Here is a 23017-nt window from a genome sequence, read left to right as displayed (position 1 = left end):
TTGCAATAGAGCTTTTACCCTTTAGGCTTCACGTCACAAGCGTCACATAATGCATCCCTCACCTACCATATCGTTCATCAGTACCAATTTATTTCTTCTTGGTATATACATATCCCGATATCACAAATTAATGAAGCAGGTAACAGTTATGCGTGGAACATTGGAACTTCTTCAATGTATATGAATGTATCACAACATCTATAAAGCTCATATCTCAATGTTCAGATATATGCGTAGACAAGGTGGAGCGTCAACACCCGTCGATACTTGACAAAGAAGAGCTTTCGACCCTTCAGACTTTAACATCACAAAAGTCGTATACCACATCCCCTACCTACCACATCGTTTATCTCCCATTTTGTTTCTTCTTTCTATATAAGTATCATTGCATTGCGTATTGGCATAGATTTAAATGGATCATATCCTAGTTGTGTATAGAACATTGGAACTTTTTAATGCATCATTAGATCGAGGAATGTGTCACAACGTCTACAAAGTTCATCAGGGTCAAAAAATGTCTACAAAACTCTAAAAAACGTCTACAAAGCTCATATCTCAATGTTAGGATATATGTGCGCAGGGGCGGAGACAGGCCACAGGCCCCCAGGGCCTGGGCCCGGGGCGTGAGGCCCTACTCCTTTGGTGACTGGAGCATTACTAAGACGTGAGGCCCAAATCCAATAACAGTTCTTCAACGCAGCCCAAGGCCTGCTACTGGCCTGGCTCCACCCATGTATTGTGCGGACAAGGGGCGAGCGTCGTGACCCACCGACGCTTGCTAGAAGAGCTTTGACCATTTGGGGTTCATCATCACAAGCGTCAAGTAACGCATCCCTCACCTACCATATCATTTACTGCCCTAATTTATTCTTGTCGCTATATACATGTTACCGCTCACAAATTGCCTAGGTTTAATGGATGAAATACAAGTTATGCATGGAACGTTGGTACTCCTTCAATGCACCATCAGAGATGAACGCGCCACAGGTCTACAAAGCTCATTCCTAACGTTAGGATATAATGTAGGCGTGACAAAAGGGGGAGCGTCAGCGCTGACAGGCACTTGCAAGAAGAGGTTTGACCCGTTAGACCTTAGCATGCATGACAAGTGTCGTATAACAAATCCCCCACGTATCACGTCGTTAATTGCTTCCAATTTATTTTCTTGCTATATAAGTAAGTACCGTCGTATTGCAAATCGCAAGACACTTGAAAGTACTCACATTTCAAAGAGAAGAAGAAGGAAGAACAAGGTCGATGGAGCCCATTCCTCTCATGACTCCCTACCAAATGGGCCCATTCGAGTTTTCCCACAGGTGAGTAACACGGCAAACTTCCCAAGCATCAATTCGCATCTGATTTGTCTCAAAAAATAAATAAATCAATTCGCATCTGAAAGTAGCAGTGAACATCATGGACCCAGATCTTGGTAATTTCTTCTTCTTCTTTTTTGAATGTTAGCAGAAAAAACTGCTAAATTCGTTGAATAGATAGAAGGTTGGTCTAGTTTATAAGAGAAACCGGACGGAAAAAACTGCTAAATTCGTTGAAGATCTCGCTAATTTCACTTCCTTCATTCAGGGTCGTGCTGGCGCCGATGACGAGGTCGAGATCGTACGGCAACTTCCCGCAGCCGCACGCCATGCAGTACTACGCGCAGAGGGCCACGGAGGGTGGGCTCCTCATCTCGGAGGCCACCGGCGTGTCGGCCGACGCGCAGGGGATGAGCGCCATCCCGCACACCCCTGGGATCTGGACCAAGGATCAGGTCCAGGCATGGAGGCCCATCGTGGACACCGTGCACGCCAAGGGCGGCATTTTCTTCTGCCAGATCTGGCACGTTGGGCGAGCGTCCGACATGCGTAAGATTTCTGTTGTCGCTGTCCATTGCACTGTAGCTGCTGCTGTCAGTTTCTTTTTCTTTTTTTTGCGGTTGAGCTGCTGCTATCAGTAAAAAGAAATAGTTTAGCATGTTCTCAGCTCTGATCTTCTGTCTGTGTTGACCGTCAGAGCAAGAACCCATCTCCAGCACCGATAAGCCGATAGAGAGGACTCCAGAGAACTACTCCATGGACTTCTCCACCCCCAGGAGCCTAACCGAGGAAGAGATTCCCGATATCGTCAATCAGTTCAGAATTGCTGCCCGCAATGCTCTTGAAGCCGGTAAGTTCGTTCGCTAATCCAATTCGCAGATGGTTTATGCTCCTGCTTGAGATCGAGGTTCTAATGCATGCGGCATGCGTGCATGCATGCAGGGTTCGACGGGGTGGAGCTGCACGCCGGGAACGGCTACCTGCTGGACCAGTTCATGAAAGACAGCGTCAACGACCGCGCCGACGGCTACGGGGGCAGCCTTGAGAACCGCTGCCGCTTCACCCTCGAGGTGGTGGACGCCGTGTCGAACCAGATCGGGCCCTACTGCGTCGGCGTGCGCCTCTCGCCCTACTCCAGCTGCCTCGGCTGCCGCGACTCGGACCCGGACGAGCTGGCCGTGTACATGGCCCGGGAGCTGAACCGACGAGACATCCTGTACCTCAACGTGGTGGAGCCCGAGATGTCGTGGGAGGGCGACGCCGGGGCGCTTGGGGCGGGGCATCACAGGCTGCAGGCGATGAGGGACACCTTCGACGGGACGCTGATGGTCGGCGGAGGGTACGGCAGGGAGGAGGGGAACTGCGCCATCGCCGAAGAGTACGCCGACCTGGTCGCCTACGGCCGCCTCTTCCTCGCCAACCCCGACCTGCCGGAGAGGTTCCGGCGGAACGCGCCGCTGAACAAGTACAACCGGGCGACGTTCTACACCGACGACCCCGTCGTCGGGTACACGGACTACCCGTTTCTCGGCCAGACGTCCAAGGGGAATGGCATGATGTAGCAAAGATGCATGCATGATACCTAAGGAACTGTGTTGCCGTTCCATCAGTGTGGCTTCTTCTTTTATTATTTCTACTAGTACCGTCGTATCAACTATCAAGAGAACAATTACCGTGCTTAATAAAAGGCAACACCAGTTGGATGTTTTCGATGATTACACTCGTTTCTTTTACTGCCGTTGCGTCTTTTTGCTTAGCATTTTTTTTTGTAGACTGACTTCTCTGCTTACCTGATTTGCACAAGAGGGAAACATTTGGGGGGACTTTTTTAGCAGATTTTTCTCAAAAAAAAAATGGGCAGAAATTAAGCGCGCAAATTAATATTTTTGTCCTTTACTCCTTTTTTAAGGGGTGCTTGTCTTTTACGCCTTTTTTTTAGCAACGTTTTTTTTTAGAAGAGCCTGTCTTTTACGCCTATGAGATTTTTTTTTGAAGGAAATAGCCAAGCTTTATTCATCGAAAGCCACATGAAGTGGGATACAGGTCAGGTCATGGGATTGGCCAAACCAAACGTGGCGTCCCGGACCCAAGGAAAGAGAATGCTTAGCTAACTTATGAGCTTCTAAGTTGTTCAAACGACCTTCAAAACAAAAATTACATAAAAAGGAGATTAGAGTTACGCCTATGAGATAGATAATCGAAGCCATCTGGGCCAAGGTGGCGGATGAGCCTGGTCGCCGCTTGGGCTTGCGCACGACAGCTTAGTAACATAACCTAGCCCGTGGGCCGTCGCGCTTATTATACTCCTAAAAAAGCTAAATGGTACTCACCCCTCTCAAAAAAAGCCCAATGGTCCTCCGCTGGATCTGGATGACTGCAGCAGTGATGTCGAAGAAGTGTGTAGTAGTTTTTTTTTCTCTTAACTCGAAATAGTGTGTGGCCAGCTCTTCCTCCTGTGATCTTGCAAGCAAAACGTGCGTCAACAATCGTGGCAGGTTCACTGAACCAAGTTTTTTGAAAAGGACATGTCACCGCGCCCAGAGTAGTACTACTAGTAGGAAAAGTCTTCTTTCCCTAGTCCACAGTAGAGAGCAGTACGCCCGGCCGCCACAGCTTTCATCAACATAAAGGCCCACCCCCACGAACGGGCGGAGGAAGGGCGGAAGGGGGCAAGGAGCAGACCAAGGAAGATGAGCAAGACTGCCCTCCTCACCCCCTACAAGATGGGAAGGTTTGATCTTTCCCACAGGTCCGTCTTTTCTTCTTCCGATCCCACTCGATCTCTCTTTTCTTGGTACGGAAAACCCCAACCGGCCGCCGATGTTTGTTAGTAATCGCCCAAGAATCGATTCTTTTAGGTCTTCTATTTAGGCGATTCCTGCAACAGGGAAACCAATTCGGGTGCTAAAGCTCCCAACCGCACTAGTTTTTTCAGTAAGGAGGGTTTTTCTAATCCCGGACATGACTCGCGAAGGATCTTTATTGTCATGTGGATGTTATGCACTCCTGCTTTTTATCAGAGGCTCTTCTTGTCTGGATACTGCTGTCCTGCTGTTGTTCATATCTTGTTTTATTTTACCATCAAGAACCGAATTTAGCCCAGTGTTTTAACCCCCCATGATAATTGAGGAAGGAAGCATCTATGCTGAAATCTTTTATTTAGCATGCATTTTGTATTTATTTACAAGGGAAGTGTCGATCCGAAATTTTGATGTTTCTGAATGAACATGTGGGATGATATTTGTCAAGTCAAATCATCTGTCATTACTGGACAATTATTCCATCAATAGACCCTAACTTTTAGGAGTTATTTAATACCAATGAGTACGCACCATCTAGAAAGTGTGGTCAACAATCAATTTTCGTCTGATGAATTGCTGTCGAATATGGGAAGGAGTGTGTCCCTGAAATTTCTTCGACTGTGCATATGGACTTGTCCCTGAAAAAGGAGTCCAACACATTCTGCCACTCAGCTTTACCTGATGATCCACTTGCCTGAGGTCTTTCCTTTTTTCTGTTTAGGGTAGTTCTTGCACCACTGACAAGGGAGCGGTCCTTCGGAAATGTTCCTCAGCCTCATGCCATACTGTATTATCAACAGAGAACAACCAAAGGAGGCCTTTTGATTGCTGAGGCCACTGGAGTTTCAGACACTGCTCAAGGGTGTGTACAACATATCGTTAGGCTGTGGCTTTTGATATCTTAGTAGTCATAGTTTCAGTTTCCTCTTTGCAGTTGTATTACTTTTAAAGGTGATATGTTTCTTGTTACACTGTATGAATGCTAGGTACAAAGACACTCCTGGCATTTGGACAAAGGAGCAAGTAGAAGCATGGAAACCGATCGTGAATGGGGTTCACACAAAAGGAGGAATATTTTTCTGTCAGATTTGGCATGTAGGAAGAGTCTCCAATCACAGTAAGTTTACTAACTCTAATATAAGGTTGTCTGAATTGTCATCAAACCAAATGTAAGCACAATTATGTCGCAAGCAATAATATCTCAAATGGATTTTAGATTTTTGGTTCAATTTTTTTATGAACATTCTGTACGATTATTCACCATTTTATGACACCATGAGTTGCCTCATGTTTTTTTGTTAATAAAAATACATTAGCAACCCCATAGTCATCCTTGTAGCCCTGCTTGTATTTCACTTACACATGTTCGTTATCTCTATGCAGCTTTTCAGCCTAACGGGCAGGCTCCAATTTCGAGCACTGATAAGCCACTCAAACCTGTAGTTAGAGCCAATGGCATAGATGTGCCTACAATTTCAACTCCTAGGCGGCTACAGACTAATGAGATTCCTTTGGTAATCAACGATTTTAGGGCTGCTGCTAGAAATGCAATTGAAGCCGGTAAGTACCTTTTGGTTGGTAATGAACCCCCTTTAGTAATCTTTATCTCTCACATTTGTGCTCCAAATGTTATGCTGAAATTATATATCATACAAAGTTCAGACTTCTCATTCAACCAAATTAGTATCAGGAGAAAATTAGCATACACTTGTTCTCGTTAATGTTCTGCCTAGTGCCTAACAGATACCTACTGAATTCTTCGACATCGCCCTGACTGTTGAAGAAGAGGGATCACTAACCTCAATGCCTTGTATGGTGTGTAGGATTTGATGGTGTTGAAATCCATGGAGCTCATGGTTATTTGATTGATCAGTTCTTAAAGGACCAAGTCAATGATCGCACTGACAAATATGGTGGGAGCTTAGAGAATCGCTGCCGCTTTGCATTGGAAGTAGTTCAAGCTGTAGTTGATGAAGTTGGAGCTGATAAGGTTGGGATAAGGCTCTCTCCGTTTGCAAACTATTCAGAGGCATCCGACTCAAACCCAGAAGCTCTAGGCCTATACATGGCACATGCACTAAACAAATTTGGAATTCTCTATTGTCACATGGTGGAACCACGGATGGTGAATATTGGTGAGAAGTTTGAAACTCCCCATAGTCTTCGCCCCATAAGGGATGCTTTTAAAGGAACATTTATTGTAGCTGGGGGATACGACAGGGATGATGGAAATAAAGCAATCGCCGATGACTATGCTGATTTGGTAGCATATGGGCGCTTGTTTTTATCCAATCCTGACTTGCCTCGGAGGTTTGAAATAGGTGCTCCTCTCAACAAGTACATAAGAGATACTTTCTACCTCTCTGATCCAGTTATTGGATACACTGATTACCCATTTCTGCCGTCCGATGTCTAGATGGGCCTTTCAGGAATGAATCCCCACCCCATCAGATCATCTACCTCATGTATCAGTACTATGTTAAAGGAATAAGGTCATTGATTTCAATGCTCATGTGTATCGGCACGGTATGGATAAAATATGTAATCATCATTGCAATTTAAGAAGTGCAAGCTGGAAAGCAAATTAAGAAGTCTGATTTCTTGCCAATCCCACACACTCAATACTTAAATTGGTGCAACAGAAATTCCTGATTATGCAGGAAACTGGAAAAAAATGCTATTAGGTTACCTTGTGAATCCAGCATAATCATTAGAACTTTGGTTTTGGCATGTTCCCATTATAAACCCGCCATCTCTTGTAAATACTTTGGTTTCTCTTCTCTCTTAATGAAAGGCAGCATCCTGCCAGTTGCTTGCAAAAAAAAAATCAGCAGAACTATGATTTTTTGCACCTAGCCCAATACATTCAATAGCTAAATTGGTGCAACAGAAAACTTCAGTTGTTGTTTAATTTAGAACTTAGCAAGATTTTCATGATTTAAACCCTTTAAGTGGTTAGATCTAAATTTCACTGTTCAGTTAAATGTAGATCTTCAGTTTCTGTTCTAATCTGACAAAGTTGAACCTTGGTCTCCTTCAAATTCTTTAAGTGAAAAAAGAGAAGAGGATCTACTACACTCTCAAGCTTATCATAAAAGTACTTGTGCAATAATGTTTTGGAATGATTATCCCTGATATTACCTGACATTGTCTCAAGTAAATATCAGGCTCACAGATTAGGGAATCTTATTCTGAGCTTTAATTGTTGATATCGCCACCTACAGAATAGTGAAAAGCAGCATTATTAGTATGTATATAAAAATGAAAGCTATGTGATGGCCAATACTTGTGGTTCCTTTGGCATCACAGACATGTTAGAAATCTTCCTTTGGAACTTTATCGCCTGTGTTGATTTTTTAATGTAGTTTTAATAGAATTATAGCTGTCACATTCATTTTGTGGATGATGTATCATGTTCAAGGAAGAGCTTTCAATACCCTTCTGTATCAAAAGTGAGGTTCAGATGCACTACAGCACACAATCTTATTGGTTGTTTGTTTATTCGTGAACAAATCTTAGTTATTCTCTTCAGAGGCCTGTTATTTAGTGCAAATTTATGGTTTTGTTAGTGAAGACTAATATTAGGTGCCTCACGGCTGGAATAGTTTTCAAAGAGATTGCTAGATAAGCACGAATTTCGGCTATGCCTTTTACGGTTTTCTTTCATGTAAAGAAATTTCTTAAGATCAGGCAACCAAGACTTCTCTTCTCTCTCACAAAGTAAAGAATGCAAGTAATGTTATTATTTGAAAGATTAAAAAAATATCTAGCTTGAAGATCCTGCTAGTTTTTGCTAAATCAAATTGTTTTCTCAACTGATATAGGGAGGCAACTGCAATATTTGAAAATCCTATCAAACTAGTGATAGGAGTTCCAGAATGAACTTTCTGTGACAGAGAGCTGAAAACTTAGCAACTGTTCACTTTTTTTAAATCTAAATATGTAGCAATCATGGTACAGGTGAGCAGGCATGCCTAAAAAATACATTTGCATTGAGAAGTAATAGAATATGAACTTGTGAAGCTCGATATTGTGCAAAGTTACAGTATTCCGGCAAGATACAACAAAGGAACATCACTAGACTTATGTTGAAATTTAACTATTGTTCCATCATGTGATGAGCCTGGTGGCACCTTTCTTTTTCAAACACTTCAATTGAAAGGAAGCGGCTAGTTGACACTCTTTCCTACCTGTTATCTATCAACATAGCCACATCGGTTTGTGCCTCTTCAGTGGATGGTATAACCTAAAGAACATTTGCTAGACTCGAAAAAAGCGACAAACAAAAAATCATCAGCTTTGCATTTGTTCCTTTGTCGGGGAGTAATTATTCTCTATGCTTCTTTTAATTTTTATATGTTGTTACATTTTAATTATATCTGGTCTATATCTATGGCATTACCTAATGAATTAGTTTGGATAATGGCAGAGTCACCCTTCTACCTTGTATATTATCTGCTTATTGATTTGAGTATTCTATGAAATTCCATGTCGTAAAAAAAATCATAACGTGTAGGATTCATGTACTTGGTTCACCGCTGTTTCTTCATCCCTCATATGTAAGTGATGCATGAAACCTATCTATTTCTGAAAATGCTGTGTCTCGTACTGTTACAACTTGTCTTAACAGTACTCAAAGGGGCACCTTCCTTGCTAAGCAAAACATGTTTTCATAAGATGTACCTATTTTGGCCAGGGAATCCTGATACTTAACATTCACAATATCAAATAAAAACAAAAAGTAATAGATCCAATCAACACAGAAGTTGATGATAAAGGAAGATACTTCATTTTGGAGAACCGATTCGGGTTCAGTTGGCTAATGGCGTCACACCGAGCCCACCCACATTCGACTCTCACCTCCGTGGATGCTCATATTTTGAAATGCTCAAAAATGCAGTTTTAGGTTCTTAACTAAAGTTCTTGATTTCATTGGACTTCCCGAGATTTGATGAATGATAGAGATAGAAATATACTGCACTGCTGTGCCTCTGTAATGTGACTGACCACCTTGACTTTGACAATACTTGAGGACAACTGGTCTGGAATCTGGATCTAAAGCCATTTTAAAGTGTTCATGAAAGGGGTGGTCCTGGTGAACTGCCATCATGATTTCATATGAGCTAGCCATCATAACTTTGGTCAATTAAGATTTCGCTCCAGTTGTGCATGTATAAATATGTTATTTGTTCCTACTGCAAGTTTCTTGCTTTATTCTTCTTGTATTTGCTACTTCTGGAGTGGCAGACATGTCATGTTTGGATCTACTAAGTGCACTAAGCAACCTCTTCTCAACTGAACATAATGGTACAAGAACCAGCTAACTGTGATTAGATTATCAGCAGGTACTTCTTTTTATTGGACATTATTTTCAATTGTTCCAAGTAAACTTGCAGATAGGATGGAGTATACCAGACTCTTTTGGTTGGTGTTGGAATTCTATAAAAGACAGAGTCATGAAAACCAAGTGAACAAAACAAAATAGGTTGCATGACACTTAACAGTAACATGTAGTGTTGGCTTCACACTTCGAATTGTACGGTACGCATTTCTTTTAAAACTCTTCAGAGGATTGTAGAATATATCGTGTGTCATTCCTATTTTTATCATTCTTTAGTCAGATGGCGGCAAATTGAATATGAGCGTACAAGAAAGGAAATTGTAGAATACTAGAGTTTAAAATGTTATTCTGACCTTTCAAACTAGAACAAAGCCTTAACAGTGTAAAGTGTAAATGCCTTTACATCAGACATATTCCTCACTAAATATTCATTGTAATCATGGGCCACTAGATTATCTAGCATGGGGCAGTACAAGCAACATGGATTTTATATATTACAAGGAATTCAATACACTTTGAACAAGCTGTAACATATGCCCTTGTACAAGGTAGCTATTTAGTCTACTTTGTGAATTGCAACAGTGATGTGTTGTTTGACTCTTCCACAACCTGCAAGGACTGGCCTACCAATTATTCCTTGTCCTCAGGAGCCACAATAAAATGCTCACATCCATGACAGGTCTAAATCACCATTTGCCTCAAGTGCGAGAGGAGGATCCAGAGTCCAGTTGCAACAACCTCAGAAGCTAGTCCAAACTAGTGGGAGGTTGTGTGCACAAACCAGAAGGTAGACTGAAGAATAGTAATGGCTCGTGGTAAGGTTCAGATGAGAAGGATAGAAAACCCAGTGCACAGGCAGGTCACCTTCTGCAAGCGGCGAATGGGCCTTCTGAAGAAGGCAAAGGAGTTGTCCGTTTTATGTGATGCTGATATCGGTGTCATGGTGTTTTCTCCTCATGGAAAGGTTTATGAGCTAGCTACCAACGGGTATGCATCCCTCTCTTGTTAAGTGATTTAAAGCCAACTCCAGAAAATATATATGTTTTAATTTGTTCATATGTTTTATGTCTGAGATGTATTAGGAACATGCAAGGCTTAATTGAGAGGTACAAGGGTAGCAACACAGAAGCACATGGTGAAAGTAGCGAGCAGAACAAACCCGAGGTCAGGAGAAGAAATCACATGGTTTATCTCATAATGACAATTGACAAATAGCACTGCAAAGCTATGCATTCGAAATACATTATTTGTATTAAATACTGCATGGTCATTTAGTAAGAGACCTTTGGTTTGGCGCACTGCCCACGATTTGTTCATCAGCGCGCATGAATCTTGAGTTACATTATCTTCGACATAATTACTAATATGTAAAGTTACTTCTACATCTAGTTCTATTGAGGTGCTGGCATTCTTCTCTCATTGCAGGTAATACAGCAAGAGGTACTACTCTTAAGGCAAGAAATTGACTTGCTTCAAAAGGGCTTAAGGTAATCAGCTGTGTTATATTTATATGTAAACGGTGAAGCAATTTCATGTCTTCTGTCTGAGCAACTGGCATAACTTCGTTAACTTGTGCTTGAATGACGACATACCTACCCTTTGTGCTATGCTGATTCGGAAGAGTCCATTAAAAAGGACAATCATCTTTCGTGATACACCAACCGTTTACTATTGGCATCAAATTTAGTTTTTTAAGAGGTGTTATAAAATATAATAAAATGAGAAGCAGTAGCACGTGGTTTAGTAATACAGGCTGATGGTCCATATTAAACTGGCAAGATTCCATTAGAAAGATTTCAAATACTATGGAGGTGCAAGATAGAAGTATAGTATTGGGCACAAGACTGATTGACAGAAGTAAGCACATCCATGCAGGTACATGTATGGAGAGAATGATATAAACCACATGAATCTCAATGAGCTGCAAGCCCTGGAGAGTAACCTTGAAATTTGGGTACACAATATCCGCTATACAAAAGTAAGCTATATCCCCTTCTCCGCACAAACTAAAATCTTTTCAGAAATGATTATTTTTAATATACTGCCCCTTTCTGCTGAGCAGATGCAGATCATATCTAGGGAGATTGAGATGCTCAAGACCAAGGTTGGCTCCGCACGAAATTTTATTCCTCGAATGAGATTTTTTAAACTTGCTTGTAGAAAGATGAGCACAGCAATTCCCTTCACCGGTGTCTTTTTGTGCCTCTGTTTTGCAGGAAGGTATACTGAAGGCTGCAAACGACATACTTCAAGAAAGGGTACTACACTCTAACCCAGATTCATTTAAAAGAAACTGCACTATTTGAGATGTTACCTTTTGATTTTAGGATAGCGTTCAGATCAGTTTAAGCGTTTAGAATCAACCAGAGCACGGTAAAAAAAAGCGGGGAAATCGACTATATGAATAGTATTACCTCCGTCCCAAAAAGCTTGTCTTAGATTTGTCTAGATACGGATGTATCTAGATATATCCGTATCTAGACTAATCTAAGACAAGCTTTTTGGGATGGAGGGAGTCTTTTATATTTTATAACTATGGACCTAAATATTTGTTGGCAAAAGGTAGTTTTGCATATGCTTCAGGGATGCAAGTGGTTCAGCACTTTGCATCCCTCTACGCTGGTATTCTAATTAGTGCAGCCCTGCTGCAGCAAGAGGGACCTAACATAACAACATTTTTAAACAGACCAACATTATTTTTAATGTCTTGATCTTGTTTCTGCAGATAATTGAGCAGAGCGGGATTCTGGACACCGGCAGCAACATGATGATGCCACAATTTCCCTTCCAGCGAACCATGGAGGGTGGATACTACTTCTAGCCTAAACAACCAACCTATCAAGCTATCTCGCCTGTTCGGGTTTGAGTTCAACAAGGCTACCCTTTATGGAACTCACATAACCTTATGTGTGCCACTTCATGTTGTAAAAAGGAGAAAGAAGATCAGCATCTGTCGATGTACATGCTTTTTCATATGTAGATTCGTCCTCTTTCAGATTGGACTGTTCGCAGATTGCATGATGTTACTGCAGTTTCCCCTCCAGCTAACCATGGAGAGGAGTACTCGTGTAGCCTGAATGACCGACCTATCCAAGTTATCTCCTAGTTCCGATTTGAGTTCGACAAGGCGACCTTGCAAGGACGTCTCATAGCCTTGTGTGATGTGTCTGCCACTTCATGATGTAAAAAAGTACAAACAAAACCTGCATCTGTATCTGTATCTGTATCTGTATCTGTACAAGCTTTTGCATATGTAAATTCACTGTCTTTCAGATTGTTCAGTTAGCAGATTGCAATATGGCTGATATGTTATAACTCTGGTTGCTGTGCTGATTAGAGAACCATCGAAATTACAGAATTTCCTGACATGATTTCGACATATGTTGCTCCACTGAAAGATCGATACGAACATGCGAATTCACTTACTGATACAGTTTGCAGCTAGCTAAAAAAGTGTTCCAAAAGGCAAGGAAGAAAGAGGTTCACATTTGGCAGATGCCATTTTCATCCTGATTCCTGGAAGGTAGCTGCGCCGCTGGGATGCTTTACCCTCCCTCGAGTCCGATCTCGAGTCATGTTGAACAGCAGCTGCTCTTCTGCTTGTGCTGCTGCTGCTGAATTGGCTGGCCTTTCATCTGGACCAGATTGGATGCCTTCCTCTCAAGGCCTCCAGCTTTGCTGTGGATCAGACACACAAGTTTAATCAGCATAAGCATTCCAAAAACAAAAACAAAAACTGAACATAATAATGCGAAAGCTCATTTGCTCTTCTACCTCTTCTTGATTGCTGCAGACATTGCCAAAAAGGCCTCTTCCACATTGATGGACTCTTTAGCACTTGTTTCTAGGAAAGGAATACCCATCTCATCAGCATAGGCCTGCACTGATTTGCATTGCCCATTTAGCTTAAGAAAATATGCAACAAAACAAGTTCAGCATCGACAGACGAGGAATTGATTCATTTTCCACAGGAACACGACGAATTCCCGTGCCACAAGTATACAGACAGAGCCTAGTTTATGATGAATCAGTATCTCGAATGCAAAAGGGTAGTTGGAACTGTGACCTGTGCCACCGCAGTATCGACGACCCTGCTCTCAGCCAGATCACACTTGTTACCGACAAGTAGCTTGCGCACGCTGTCGTTGGCGTACTTGTCGATCTCGCTCAGCCATTGCTTGACATTGTTGAAGCTCTCCATGTCCGTGATGTCATAGACAATCTGGATACAACGAAACCAAAAGTTTGCTGAACTGTGGTGGGTAAAAGTTGCAGTTTTTGTTGTTGTTTACGGTTGGGGAGATGAGACTTACGATGATCCCGTGAGCTCCTCGGTAGTAGCTGCTTGTGATGGTTCTGAACCGCTCCTGTCCTGCTGTGTCCCACTGTTGTAAATGCAAGAGATACTGATATGAGATGAGATTGTGAGCATTACGGTTTCTGCTTTGCGCAATTGTTTCCGCCGGCAGTAGAATGCAGTTTGTATGTTTGTGATGCAGGAGTTTGATGGGGAATCAGTTCATTTCCAAAACACAAAAAGTTGATGGTTGCAAGTGACAACATATCCCTTACGTGATAAGTAGCAAACTTTGAAGGAGATGCAAACTTGTGAAGAAGAATAGGGATTAATCACTTACAATCTGCAATTTGATGGTCTTCCCATCCATCTCGAGAGTGCGGATTTTCTGCACACGTGCGTCAATCAATGGATCAGAGAAGAACCAAACATAGGATGAGAAATAACCAGCGAGAGAATCATGCTCCAAGAACACAGCTGCACTGCGAGGAGAAGCCACTCACAAAGTCAACGCCGATGGTGCTAATGTAGCTGTCCACATACGAATCGTCCTGGATGAAGAAGAAAAATCAGGACCATGTTTTTATGTGTGATGTTGAGAAGGAAGATGGCGCCATTGGTCAGTCCATCCACCCGCATTGCAAGGAGTAGTAGTAGTAGTAAGAAACTCACGGAGAAACGGAGGAGGAAGCAGGACTTGCCGACCGAGGAGTCGCCGATCAAGAGGAGCTTGAACAGGTAGTCGCTGCACCCAGGACAAGAGCGGCATTTCTCAGTTCACCAGAGCAGAACAGCCACGCAATTAACGGGAGATGTACATACACGGAAACAGAACGGGAGGAACTCACAACTCGTTGCCCATGATGCTTCCTCCCTCCTCCTCCCGAAAGGAAGATGACCAAGAACGGAGCAGGAAGTCGGAGACGGAGAGATTTGGCCTGTGGGCTAGAGGTGGAGAAGAGGCTTCTCAAGGGTAGAAAAAGGTTACGACTCTGAGTGCACTAGGGCAAACTGATCTCCCGGCGCACTTGTTTTTTGTTTTTCCATCATTGATCCCCACGCACGCAGGCAGGCAGGATCATGACGTGGAACTGCTCCCTCCCTGCACATGACCCTGATTCAGTTGACTCCCCCATTTCTTTAAGATTCATGATGACAAAGCATCCATCACGGGCGCGTCGCGTGCCTTTGTTGGTACTCAGACCTAGTACAATCAATATTGATTCTTTTTTTTTCCTTTTCTTGTAGCGTCATGTAAAGAAGACAACCGAAAGATGCGGACAATGGCAATGGCATGATACATCGCCGTTGAACCGCTGCAGTGCAGTGCCATCTCTCTCATGTGCCGCGAGTCTTGTTCGGTTGCGCAACCAAAGGCTGCTCCGCTTTAGCTCACTGTGCGTGCGTGCGCAACCGCCGTGCATACCGTTTTTTTTCTTTCTGTTTTTCTGATATCGTGAGAGCCATGCCAGTGCCACGCACCGAGATCTTCCCATACCATTACCATATACTGTATGTTGAGAATTCTAAAACCCACTGATACTTCAGAGCCAAGCTCCGTATCACGGCAAATATACACGCTTGCTCTCTTTCTACCGGAAAAAAACAGCCTATCTGACAGGTGTCTGCATATTTGCCGAGATTTGAGGGACAAGCTAGCCGCCCAAAGAGTACTGCTGAAACAAGTAGGACAGTATCGTCTTGTGATCGCCCGACCGGAACCCGGTGTTTGGATCCATCAGATACGGGACCTGAAACACAAACGGATATCAAGCGCGTTATCACATAGTAGCATTACTTTTGCAAATCAGCCTCTTTCGATGCTGGCAAATTCTTTTATACCATTGCACTTCAGCATCGCTCTCAATTTACCTGCTTAGAACCTGCTAAGCTCAGCAGCGAACTCATCTTCGACGACCCCTCTCCCACGTTCTGGAGAACGTAAGGGAGCTCCAATTCACACAGAGCCTCACGGACAATCCTTGCGTACTGAATCACCCACGTATATCAGAAGAAAATATAGCTGACTCCTTGCAAAAAGTACATCGAGGAGAGAAGGGTTCCTACAGTGTTGTTCTCAAATGAGAAGAGTTCCAGCTTCTCTGCAGGTATCACGCCGGCTTTGCTCCACATTGTCATCCCTCTTCCAGCTCGAAGAAGAGTAGGCACCCATCCTGTGAAAATTGTACTGCAAAAAGCTTGATGATATCATAGGATGACTGGAATCGACAAGTGAAGGAAAAGATATTCAAACAAGCAAAGTTGGATACCTCTCAAGGAGGCCAAAAGAAGGGCTCTTTCCTTGTCCATACTGTTTGAACAGGTACTTCACAATGTCTCCTGCACATTCAGGGCACATATCAGTATCTAACTATACAAACACGAAGGAAGTCAAGTTAAACATAGTAATGGAAACTATTGTTTTGTATGCCAACAAATAAAGAGACCTTGCATGGTACTACCCACTGTCACCGCCACCCAAAGGAAGGACTAGCGAGCAATTGGATCTTACCACTTTCATACATTGTGACACCAGTACTTGCATCAACAAGAAGTGGAAACCTGTATAAGTAGGAACAAAAATTCACTTCCATGGCCGTAACGGGAACATGAGAAGAAATGGTCCATATTAATGTAAAAAATGTTAACCATGAATGCAGATTTTATGAAGTTTCCAATCTGCATTTCTGTTCAACTGAAGCTATAAGTAAATGCAGAATTGATGAAGACATACTGCTCGTTCCCTCCAATTTTCCTGACCACATCTCTATGCCTCAGTGATCCTTTTGGGCAAGGATAAACCTGCACTTTTTTAGTATTTGGGGTAAAGTTATCAAGTAGCAAAAATACCAAATTACAATATCATGTTAATAGTCCAAAGGAAAAGCAATTTAATCCTTGACATATATTGCCACGCAACTATAATTCAATTCCCATCAAGGAGAACTGTGATTTTCCTAAACATTGATTTATAATCACACAATACGGTTGTAGGAACGAATGAAGAGGCACTATAAAGAGATGGTTGAACACCTCCGCAGAAAGATCAAGCTCAGTCATGGCCTCCCTGACTCTCCTACAGAAGGGACATGCTTCTATCGGAAAGGTAATAAAAGATGCGATCAGTACATTCTGAAATTACTAGTTTGACATGCCACGAGGCAGAACCAACAGAAAGAAAGAACAATTACCAAACTCATACAGTTGAAGAGTCGGAGCACTCGTTGGTGTACCAACTCTTTCTGTACTACTAGCTGCAACACTTGATCCCCATGGCAGTCTAGCTAAACTTGAAAGGGAAGATGTGGCCACCTGGCAAACAATAAAGAGTCAATTACACCGGTGGTGCTAGAACTTGACGTAAACGGTCACTTTAGTGCTAGAACTTGTGGTGTACATCAAAATGGTGCAAAAACTTGGCTTGGGCATGCAAATACGGTGCTAATCACGTTTGTATACGGCAGCGACGCTGACGAGGCTTGCCATGTGGCGCGGGGCCTGCTGTCAGTGACAGCACAATGCTTTTTTGCGAAATCACCTCGATTTTTTTAATTTTTTCCACAGAAAAACCCCGGACAAAAAATCACCTCGCCTTTTTTATTTCTTCCATAGAAAAGCCCCCAACAAAAATGGCAAGGTCAGCAATCGACCTGACAACCTCTAGTAGCCTGCGTGTGCAGCCCATCCAAGTCGTCATTTGTGTACACTAAAGAAAGAATCTTTATATATCAACATAAATTAAGAATTTTATTTTTTCGAAAAAAAGTATGCAGACGCTGAAATTCAAACATACAAGCACAAAATGAGAAAAGCCAAACATGTTCAAAATGGGCCGCACTAAGTTCTGTCCGTTTTAGCCGACGAGCACATTCTATTGTAGACATAAAGAGTGACTACCCCTAAAAAAATATAAAGAGTGATAAGCCTTTATTTAGCCTGCTTGTTTACCTCAACTGCATCTCTTTTCTGGAATTCAAACATTAATTTATGTTGTTTAACTATTGGATATAAACCGTGTGTATCCTGAACTGACATCCGGCGAGATTCGGATCAGTGGCTACATGCACACTCATTTAGCCCGGTGTCACAGGTTTGAGGCCTGAGCAGATCGTTTTTTTGCTCAATTAAAATGTGTTCTGCTGATGGCTGGGACCTGTTTGTCAGGTGCTTTTGCGAAAAAAACGAGGCGGTTTTCGAAAAAAGAGCACGCACAGACCTCTTCTTCACTGTTTGGTCGATGACAGCGGGCCCCGCGCCACGCGGTCGTATATAAACGCGATTAGCATCGTATTTGCACGCCCGAGTCAAGTTTTTGCACCACTTCGATGTACGCCACAAGTTCTAGCACTAAAGTGATCGTTTGCGCCAAGTTCTAACACCATAAGTGTAATTGACTCAACAATAAATTAACAGCAGATGGTCGCTGAGAGGCAGGTGGACAACTTTTGCACCAATTACAGTATTAGAATAGAAGTTTGCTCCCACAGGGTATTCATATGGTAACAATTTCACCTGTTGCTACCATTTCAGTAAACTCTAGGTTATAATCCAAGTCGTCTATTTTTCAGTGCTTTTTGTTTTGTTTTGTTTTCCTTGTGATGCTCTCATGTAATGAGTTCCTGTGCTGGTCATTTTTCTTCCCTTCTACTAGTGTCGATGTAGGATTTTGCGAATACAGTACCATTCAGTCTGAATGTGCCAAAAAGTTATACGAAGTTTACCTCCACGATGTCATTCCGCTCTTGAGAAGGATCCCCGCCCTGCATTTCAGTTCACAAAAACCACACATTTTTAGCAAACAAATCCAAGTTCAGTGGAGAAACTGTAGCAGTTAGTTTTTTATTTATAAAGAAAACCAACTGCAGCAGGCAGCAGCTAGTTACCCCGAAGAACTTGAGAAGCGGGCACAAGAACGACAAGACGCTGGTGGTGGCGGGGGCGGAGGTGGTTTCAGTATTCTCGCCCGGTTCCGCGCTCGGAGGCTGCGCTCGGGTAAGGGTGAGCGCATGGGACTGCGGGCGCCGGTGGGGAAGGCGAGGTCGAGTTCGGGCTCGGGCAGGAGAGCGCTTCGGAGGTGGGGCTCGAGATGCAGGGCGGGGGTGGGGATGGCGGGTGGAGTGCGCGAGGGGCAGCATGCTGCGGCCTGCGGGCGCGAGCGGGGGCGTGAGGCGAGAGGCGACTCGGGAGCTTGGCGGGCGTCACCGGCGTGTGGTCGTCGTCGCGGTTCGGGGGACTGAAGCTCTGGTTGGGATTAGTCCTGGCCATGGGCAGCCCAGCCCGAACAGCCCGACCCGACCCGGCCCGAAAAAGCCCGGCCCGACGCTGCTCACGGGCCAGGCCTGGGCCTAGATTTCAAGCCTGAAGGCAAGGCCGGGCTGGGCCCAGGCCCGCCGTATTTGCGTTTTCTCGAAGAGGCCCGGCCCAAGGCCCGTCGGGCTTTTACACGGTCAGGCCGGGTTTGGGCCTGATTTTCTAGGCCCGATGTCCGGGCTGGGCCGGGCCCAGGCCTGGGTTTTTTTGTTGGACTTGGCTAGGCCCGGCGCGAGGGCTGGCCAGATATAAAGTTGGGATGGTTGTGTCGCGATTTACGGACCTGCATACGAGGTGGCCAGTGCTAGCAGCCGGTCGGTCGATCTAAACTCTCGATCAATCACCTGCCTAACACCATTGGATGAGTATACGACCATTGGATTATGTTTCCTTCCTGCGCTTCATCTTCTCCTACAGTCAACGCATGAGGAAAAATCTTTTTCCGCCTACGGTAGGCTAGACGTCAGCATAGCAGGCTCATGCGTCTGTACCCCGTTTCACCGCCCCTCGGTCGTTGCGGTCACCCTTGCAGCCGACTGCCATGCTACGCAGGTGGTGTAGGTCGCAACACCCCGTTGTCGTTGCCGTAGCACTAGCGCCCCCTCCGCCTCGTGCATGTAGCAGCCACCGTTGTCGGTCCCAACACTAGGGTTTGTCAGTTACAATATCAAACGACACTCTACTCCGAGCTTGTAGTAATCAACATCGCCGGTTCCAACAACAGGGGTCATTAGTTCCAGCATCCGGGATCACCGTCCACAGCACCATGTCGCCATAGTGACCACACCGGCTTTCCCTCCACCCCGAGCTTGTAGCAGCCAACATCCATGGTTCCAACATCGAGGGTCACTAGTTCCAGTATTTAGGGTCGCCGACCGCAGCACCATGTCATTGTCGCCGCACCATCCAGCCCTCCACCCTGAGCTTGTAGCAGCAAACGTCATCGGTTCCAACATCTGGGATCGTCGGTCATAGCACCCTATCGCCGCACCGGCCGCGTCTCCACCCCGAGCTTGTAGCATCCAACATCGTCGGTTCTAGAACCAGGGGTCACCTATTCCGACATCTAGGATCGTCAGTCATAGCACCATGTCGCTGCATCGGCCGCCCTTCCACCCCGAGCTTGTAGAGCCAACATCGTTGGTTGCAAATACCTTCTTAAAGGAGGATTCAGGGACAAATGGCCAGTCATATTCCTCCCTAAGGTGTTTCCCAACATGAATTATGTCATGACATCCTATTAGTTATACATCATATATGTGAATTATGTCATGCCATCCTTTTTTCTCCCACTACCTATTACATTTGTGATAGGTGGGAACCCGATGAACGAGTTCACGCCCGAGGGTGGCCTGATCTTCACGTCGTAGGATCGAATCGGGAGGGATAACTAGCTGCAAGTAGCTGGGATAACCAGCTGCAAGTAGCTGGGATAACTAGCTCTATACCTGCCAAGGTTGGATGCAACTCGTACGTTGGGAAAGGCTGACCGAAGCTACAAGAACTCCAACCCGCTGTCCGAAGAATTGCAGAACCACAAACCGGGACTAACCCACACAAAATGGCTGAAAGCGTAGAGCACGAACTAGGGGAACTAGAGGCTCCTTCTAGCGAATCTGAATGAACTCACAAGAGGAAAGGTAGCAAGATCTCTCGGATCTCTCTAGCAGTCTTGCTGCATAAGCTTGTAGTTGAATGGTTTGACAAAAGGTTCTTCTAGAGGGTGGGGGAGATGGGGTTTTATAGCAGGGACAACCCTCCTTAGCTAGGTGTGAAAATGGTTTCAAAAGTAAGCAAGTTTGCATGGCTTTCTTGGTTGAATAAGCAGTCAACTTTGGAAGTTGTTGGAGAGCTCCTCAGAAATTCACGAAGCCTTGGCAGCTTGGACACCTTCCACGAGATTGGCTAAAACTTTTGACTCACAACTCCAAATGATGTGAGGTTTTTTTGCATTGGAAGGATAATTTGATGTAGCTCCTGGTGATGTACCACTATGGCCCGTCTCTCCACCACATGGGTGTGGCACAATGAAACATCAGAGGTAAAAACTGACAGCATCAGCTTCACTTGAAACTTGTTTTCTCCAAACTTCTTTCTCCAAATCAGTTGCTTCAAGTGCTCAATGGTTGTTGGATTTCTTCCATGTGATACCTAGATTCAACCAACAACAATGGAGATGAAAGTGCAGCCATGTGTTCAAGATTGTGGTATAAACTTAAGTTAGCATTCACCTAGTGATAACCCACAAGTATAGGGGATAGCAACAGTTTTCGAGGATAGAGTATTCAACCCAAATTTATAGATTTGACACAAGGGGAGCCAAAGAATATTTGAAGGTATTAGCAGCTAAGTTGTCAATTCAACCACACCTGGAGATTAATTATCTGCAGCAAAGTGATCAGTAGCAAAGTAGTTTGATAGTAGTAACAGCAATAGTAACAGTAACAGTGATGGCAGTAATTTTGTAGCAAGTGTAACAGTGATGATAGTAGTACTAACTTAGCAGAAACAATATAAGATAAATTCGTAGGAATTGGATCGGTGACTTGTTGGATGATAGTCATCATGTGACAGTTATAACCTAGGGCGATACGGCACTAGCTCTAGTTCATCGATATAATGTAGGCATGTATTCCGTAAATAGTCAGACGTGCTTTATTAAAAGAACTTGCATGACATCTTTTGTCCTACCCTCCCGTCGCAGCGGGGTCCATATTGGAAACTAAGGGATAGTAAGGCCTCCTTTTAGTAGAGAACCAGAACAAAGCATTAACACATAGTGAATACATGAACTCCTCAAACTACGGTCATCACCGGGAGAAGTCCCGATTATTGTCACTCTGGGGTTGCCGGAACATAACACGTAGTAGGTGACTATAACTTGCAAGATCGAATCTAGAATATGGATATAATGGTGATAACATAAACGGTTCCGATCTGAAATCATGGCACCCAGGCCCAAAGTGACAAGCATTAAGCATGGCAAATTCATAGCAACATCAATCTAAGAACATAGTGGATACTGGGGATCAATCCCTAACAAAACTAACTTGATTACATGATGAATCTCATCCAACTCCTCACTGACCAGCGAGCCTACGAAGGAATTACTCACTCCCGGTGGGGAGCATCATGGAATTGGCGATGGAGAAGGGTTGGTGATGACGAAGAATGAAGATACCCCTCTCCGGAGCCCAAAACGGACTCCAGATCTGCCCTCTCGAGGAAGAATAAGGCTTGGCGATGGCTTCATCTAGTGGATCGCGATAATTCTTTTTCCTTGATTTTTTTCTCCAAAAATAGGATTTTATAGCGTCGGTTTCGGGGTCTGTGGGGGCCACCGGGTGGGGACAACCCACCTAGGCACGCCAGGAGAGGGGGGCGTGCCCTAGTGGGCTATGCCCACCCAGGGGCCCCTCTCCGGTAGGTCTTGGCTCCAGAAATTCTTATATATTATATAAAAATTCCTCACAAAGTTTCGTTTCATTCCGAAAACTTTTATTTCTGCACAAAAACAACACCATGATAGTTTTGCTGAAAACAACGTCTGTCCGGAGTTAGTTTCATTCAAATCATGCAAATTAGGGTCCAAAACAAGAGGAAAAGCATTAGAAAAAGTAGATATGTTGAAGACATATCAACCCCCCAAGCTTAAACCTTTACTTGTCCTCAAGCAATTCAGTTGATAAACTAAAAGTGAAAAAGAAAAACTTTTACGAACTATTTTGTTCTTGTTTGCATAAATAAGCTTAAACAGCACCCAGGTTTTCAGCCAACATTATAACTAACCATGTCGACAATAACTCTTAAATATTATAATGACTCATACCAATGACATAATCAGCTAGCGAGCAATAATGAGGCATCTCAAACAATAACATATTGTCAAAACAACCATGATATAATATGACAATAGTGGTATCTTGCTAGCCCTTTCTGAGACCGCAAAACATAA

The 23017-nt window shown here is 43.9% G+C and overlaps 5 protein-coding genes across 7 annotated transcripts; 3 read left to right on the top strand and 2 right to left on the bottom strand.

Annotated features, from left to right (window-relative positions):
* Window positions 1–1210: 1210 nt before the first annotated feature.
* LOC125541746 (putative 12-oxophytodienoate reductase 12) lies at window positions 1211–3031 on the top strand. Its single transcript, XM_048705087.1, has 4 exons — window positions 1211–1316; window positions 1582–1862; window positions 2011–2163; window positions 2256–3031. The coding sequence occupies exons 1-4, from the start codon at window positions 1258–1260 to the stop codon at window positions 2873–2875; spliced, it is 1113 nt and encodes a 370-aa protein (XP_048561044.1). The 5' UTR covers window positions 1211–1257; the 3' UTR covers window positions 2876–3031.
* An 849-nt stretch (window positions 3032–3880) lies between these two features.
* Window positions 3881–6708, top strand: LOC125538394 (putative 12-oxophytodienoate reductase 11). Its single transcript, XM_048701648.1, has 5 exons — window positions 3881–4062; window positions 4836–4976; window positions 5101–5231; window positions 5498–5674; window positions 5938–6708. Exons 1-5 carry the CDS (start codon window positions 4004–4006, stop codon window positions 6528–6530), a joined length of 1101 nt encoding a protein of 366 aa, XP_048557605.1. The 5' UTR covers window positions 3881–4003; the 3' UTR covers window positions 6531–6708.
* Window positions 6709–6862: 154 nt separating this feature from the next.
* LOC125538397 (MADS-box transcription factor 26-like) lies at window positions 6863–12736 on the top strand. Of its 2 annotated transcripts, XM_048701654.1 has the most exons (8): window positions 6863–9655; window positions 10135–10442; window positions 10538–10619; window positions 10881–10942; window positions 11331–11433; window positions 11518–11559; window positions 11672–11713; window positions 12181–12736. In XM_048701654.1, exons 2-8 carry the CDS (start codon window positions 10261–10263, stop codon window positions 12274–12276), a joined length of 609 nt encoding a protein of 202 aa, XP_048557611.1. In that variant the 5' UTR covers window positions 6863–9655; window positions 10135–10260; the 3' UTR covers window positions 12277–12736. The 2 variants fall into 2 exon arrangements, with proteins under 2 accessions (XP_048557611.1, XP_048557610.1); XM_048701653.1 differs by having other exon boundaries at window positions 6863–10442.
* Window positions 12737–12760: 24 nt separating this feature from the next.
* Window positions 12761–15089, bottom strand: LOC125538396 (GTP-binding protein YPTM1). The gene is made up of 8 exons (XM_048701652.1): window positions 14601–15089; window positions 14425–14497; window positions 14256–14303; window positions 14093–14140; window positions 13769–13840; window positions 13522–13677; window positions 13230–13333; window positions 12761–13133 (listed from the first exon to the last, which is right to left on the bottom strand). The coding sequence occupies exons 1-8, from the start codon at window positions 14612–14614 to the stop codon at window positions 13028–13030; spliced, it is 621 nt and encodes a 206-aa protein (XP_048557609.1). The 5' UTR covers window positions 14615–15089; the 3' UTR covers window positions 12761–13027.
* Window positions 15090–15224: 135 nt separating this feature from the next.
* LOC125538395 lies at window positions 15225–18988 on the bottom strand. 2 transcript variants are annotated; one of them, XM_048701649.1, is made up of 10 exons: window positions 18636–18987; window positions 18474–18512; window positions 16944–17064; window positions 16786–16847; window positions 16487–16554; window positions 16265–16314; window positions 16023–16092; window positions 15820–15940; window positions 15625–15741; window positions 15225–15503 (listed from the first exon to the last, which is right to left on the bottom strand). In XM_048701649.1, the coding sequence occupies exons 1-10, from the start codon at window positions 18885–18887 to the stop codon at window positions 15408–15410; spliced, it is 996 nt and encodes a 331-aa protein (XP_048557606.1). In that variant the 5' UTR covers window positions 18888–18987; the 3' UTR covers window positions 15225–15407. The 2 variants fall into 2 exon arrangements, with proteins under 2 accessions (XP_048557606.1, XP_048557607.1); XM_048701650.1 differs by lacking the exons at window positions 16786–16847; window positions 16944–17064 and having other exon boundaries at window positions 18636–18988.
* Window positions 18989–23017: the final 4029 nt, after the last annotated feature.

This window comes from Triticum urartu, chromosome 2 (genome assembly GCF_003073215.2).
Source record: "Triticum urartu cultivar G1812 chromosome 2, Tu2.1, whole genome shotgun sequence".
In the NCBI taxonomy this organism is placed as follows: Eukaryota; Viridiplantae; Streptophyta; class Magnoliopsida; order Poales; family Poaceae; genus Triticum; species Triticum urartu.
The sequence above is the reverse complement of the archived record's forward strand: the minus strand, read 5'-3'. Positions and strand labels throughout refer to the sequence as shown.

Coding starts and splice junctions, on each gene's coding strand:
- LOC125541746 (XM_048705087.1), top strand. CDS start 1,258: ATGGAGCCCATTCCTCTCATGACTCCCTACCAAATGGGCCCATTCGAG. Junction 1,317..1,581: donor CCATTCGAGTTTTCCCACAG/GTGAGTAACACG, acceptor TCCTTCATTCAG/GGTCGTGCTGGCGCCGATGA. Junction 1,863..2,010: donor TGGGCGAGCGTCCGACATGC/GTAAGATTTCTG, acceptor GTTGACCGTCAG/AGCAAGAACCCATCTCCAGC.
- LOC125538394 (XM_048701648.1), top strand. CDS start 4,004: ATGAGCAAGACTGCCCTCCTCACCCCCTACAAGATGGGAAGGTTTGAT. Junction 4,063..4,835: donor AGGTTTGATCTTTCCCACAG/GTCCGTCTTTTC, acceptor TTTTCTGTTTAG/GGTAGTTCTTGCACCACTGA. Junction 5,675..5,937: donor TAGAAATGCAATTGAAGCCG/GTAAGTACCTTT, acceptor TATGGTGTGTAG/GATTTGATGGTGTTGAAATC.
- LOC125538397 (XM_048701654.1), top strand. CDS start 10,261: ATGGCTCGTGGTAAGGTTCAGATGAGAAGGATAGAAAACCCAGTGCAC. Junction 10,443..10,537: donor TATGAGCTAGCTACCAACGG/GTATGCATCCCT, acceptor GAGATGTATTAG/GAACATGCAAGGCTTAATTG. Junction 10,620..10,880: donor GCGAGCAGAACAAACCCGAG/GTCAGGAGAAGA, acceptor CTCTCATTGCAG/GTAATACAGCAAGAGGTACT.
- LOC125538396 (XM_048701652.1), bottom strand. Junction 13,841..14,092: donor AGACCATCAAATTGCAGATT/GTAAGTGATTAA, acceptor CATTTACAACAG/TGGGACACAGCAGGACAGGA. Junction 13,134..13,229: donor TCTGCAGCAATCAAGAAGAG/GTAGAAGAGCAA, acceptor TCTGATCCACAG/CAAAGCTGGAGGCCTTGAGA.
- LOC125538395 (XM_048701649.1), bottom strand. CDS start 18,887: ATGCTGCCCCTCGCGCACTCCACCCGCCATCCCCACCCCCGCCCTGCA. Junction 17,065..18,473: donor AGCGGAATGACATCGTGGAG/GTAAACTTCGTA, acceptor ATTGTTTGCCAG/GTGGCCACATCTTCCCTTTC. Junction 16,315..16,486: donor AAAATTGGAGGGAACGAGCA/GTATGTCTTCAT, acceptor CTACTTATACAG/GTTTCCACTTCTTGTTGATG.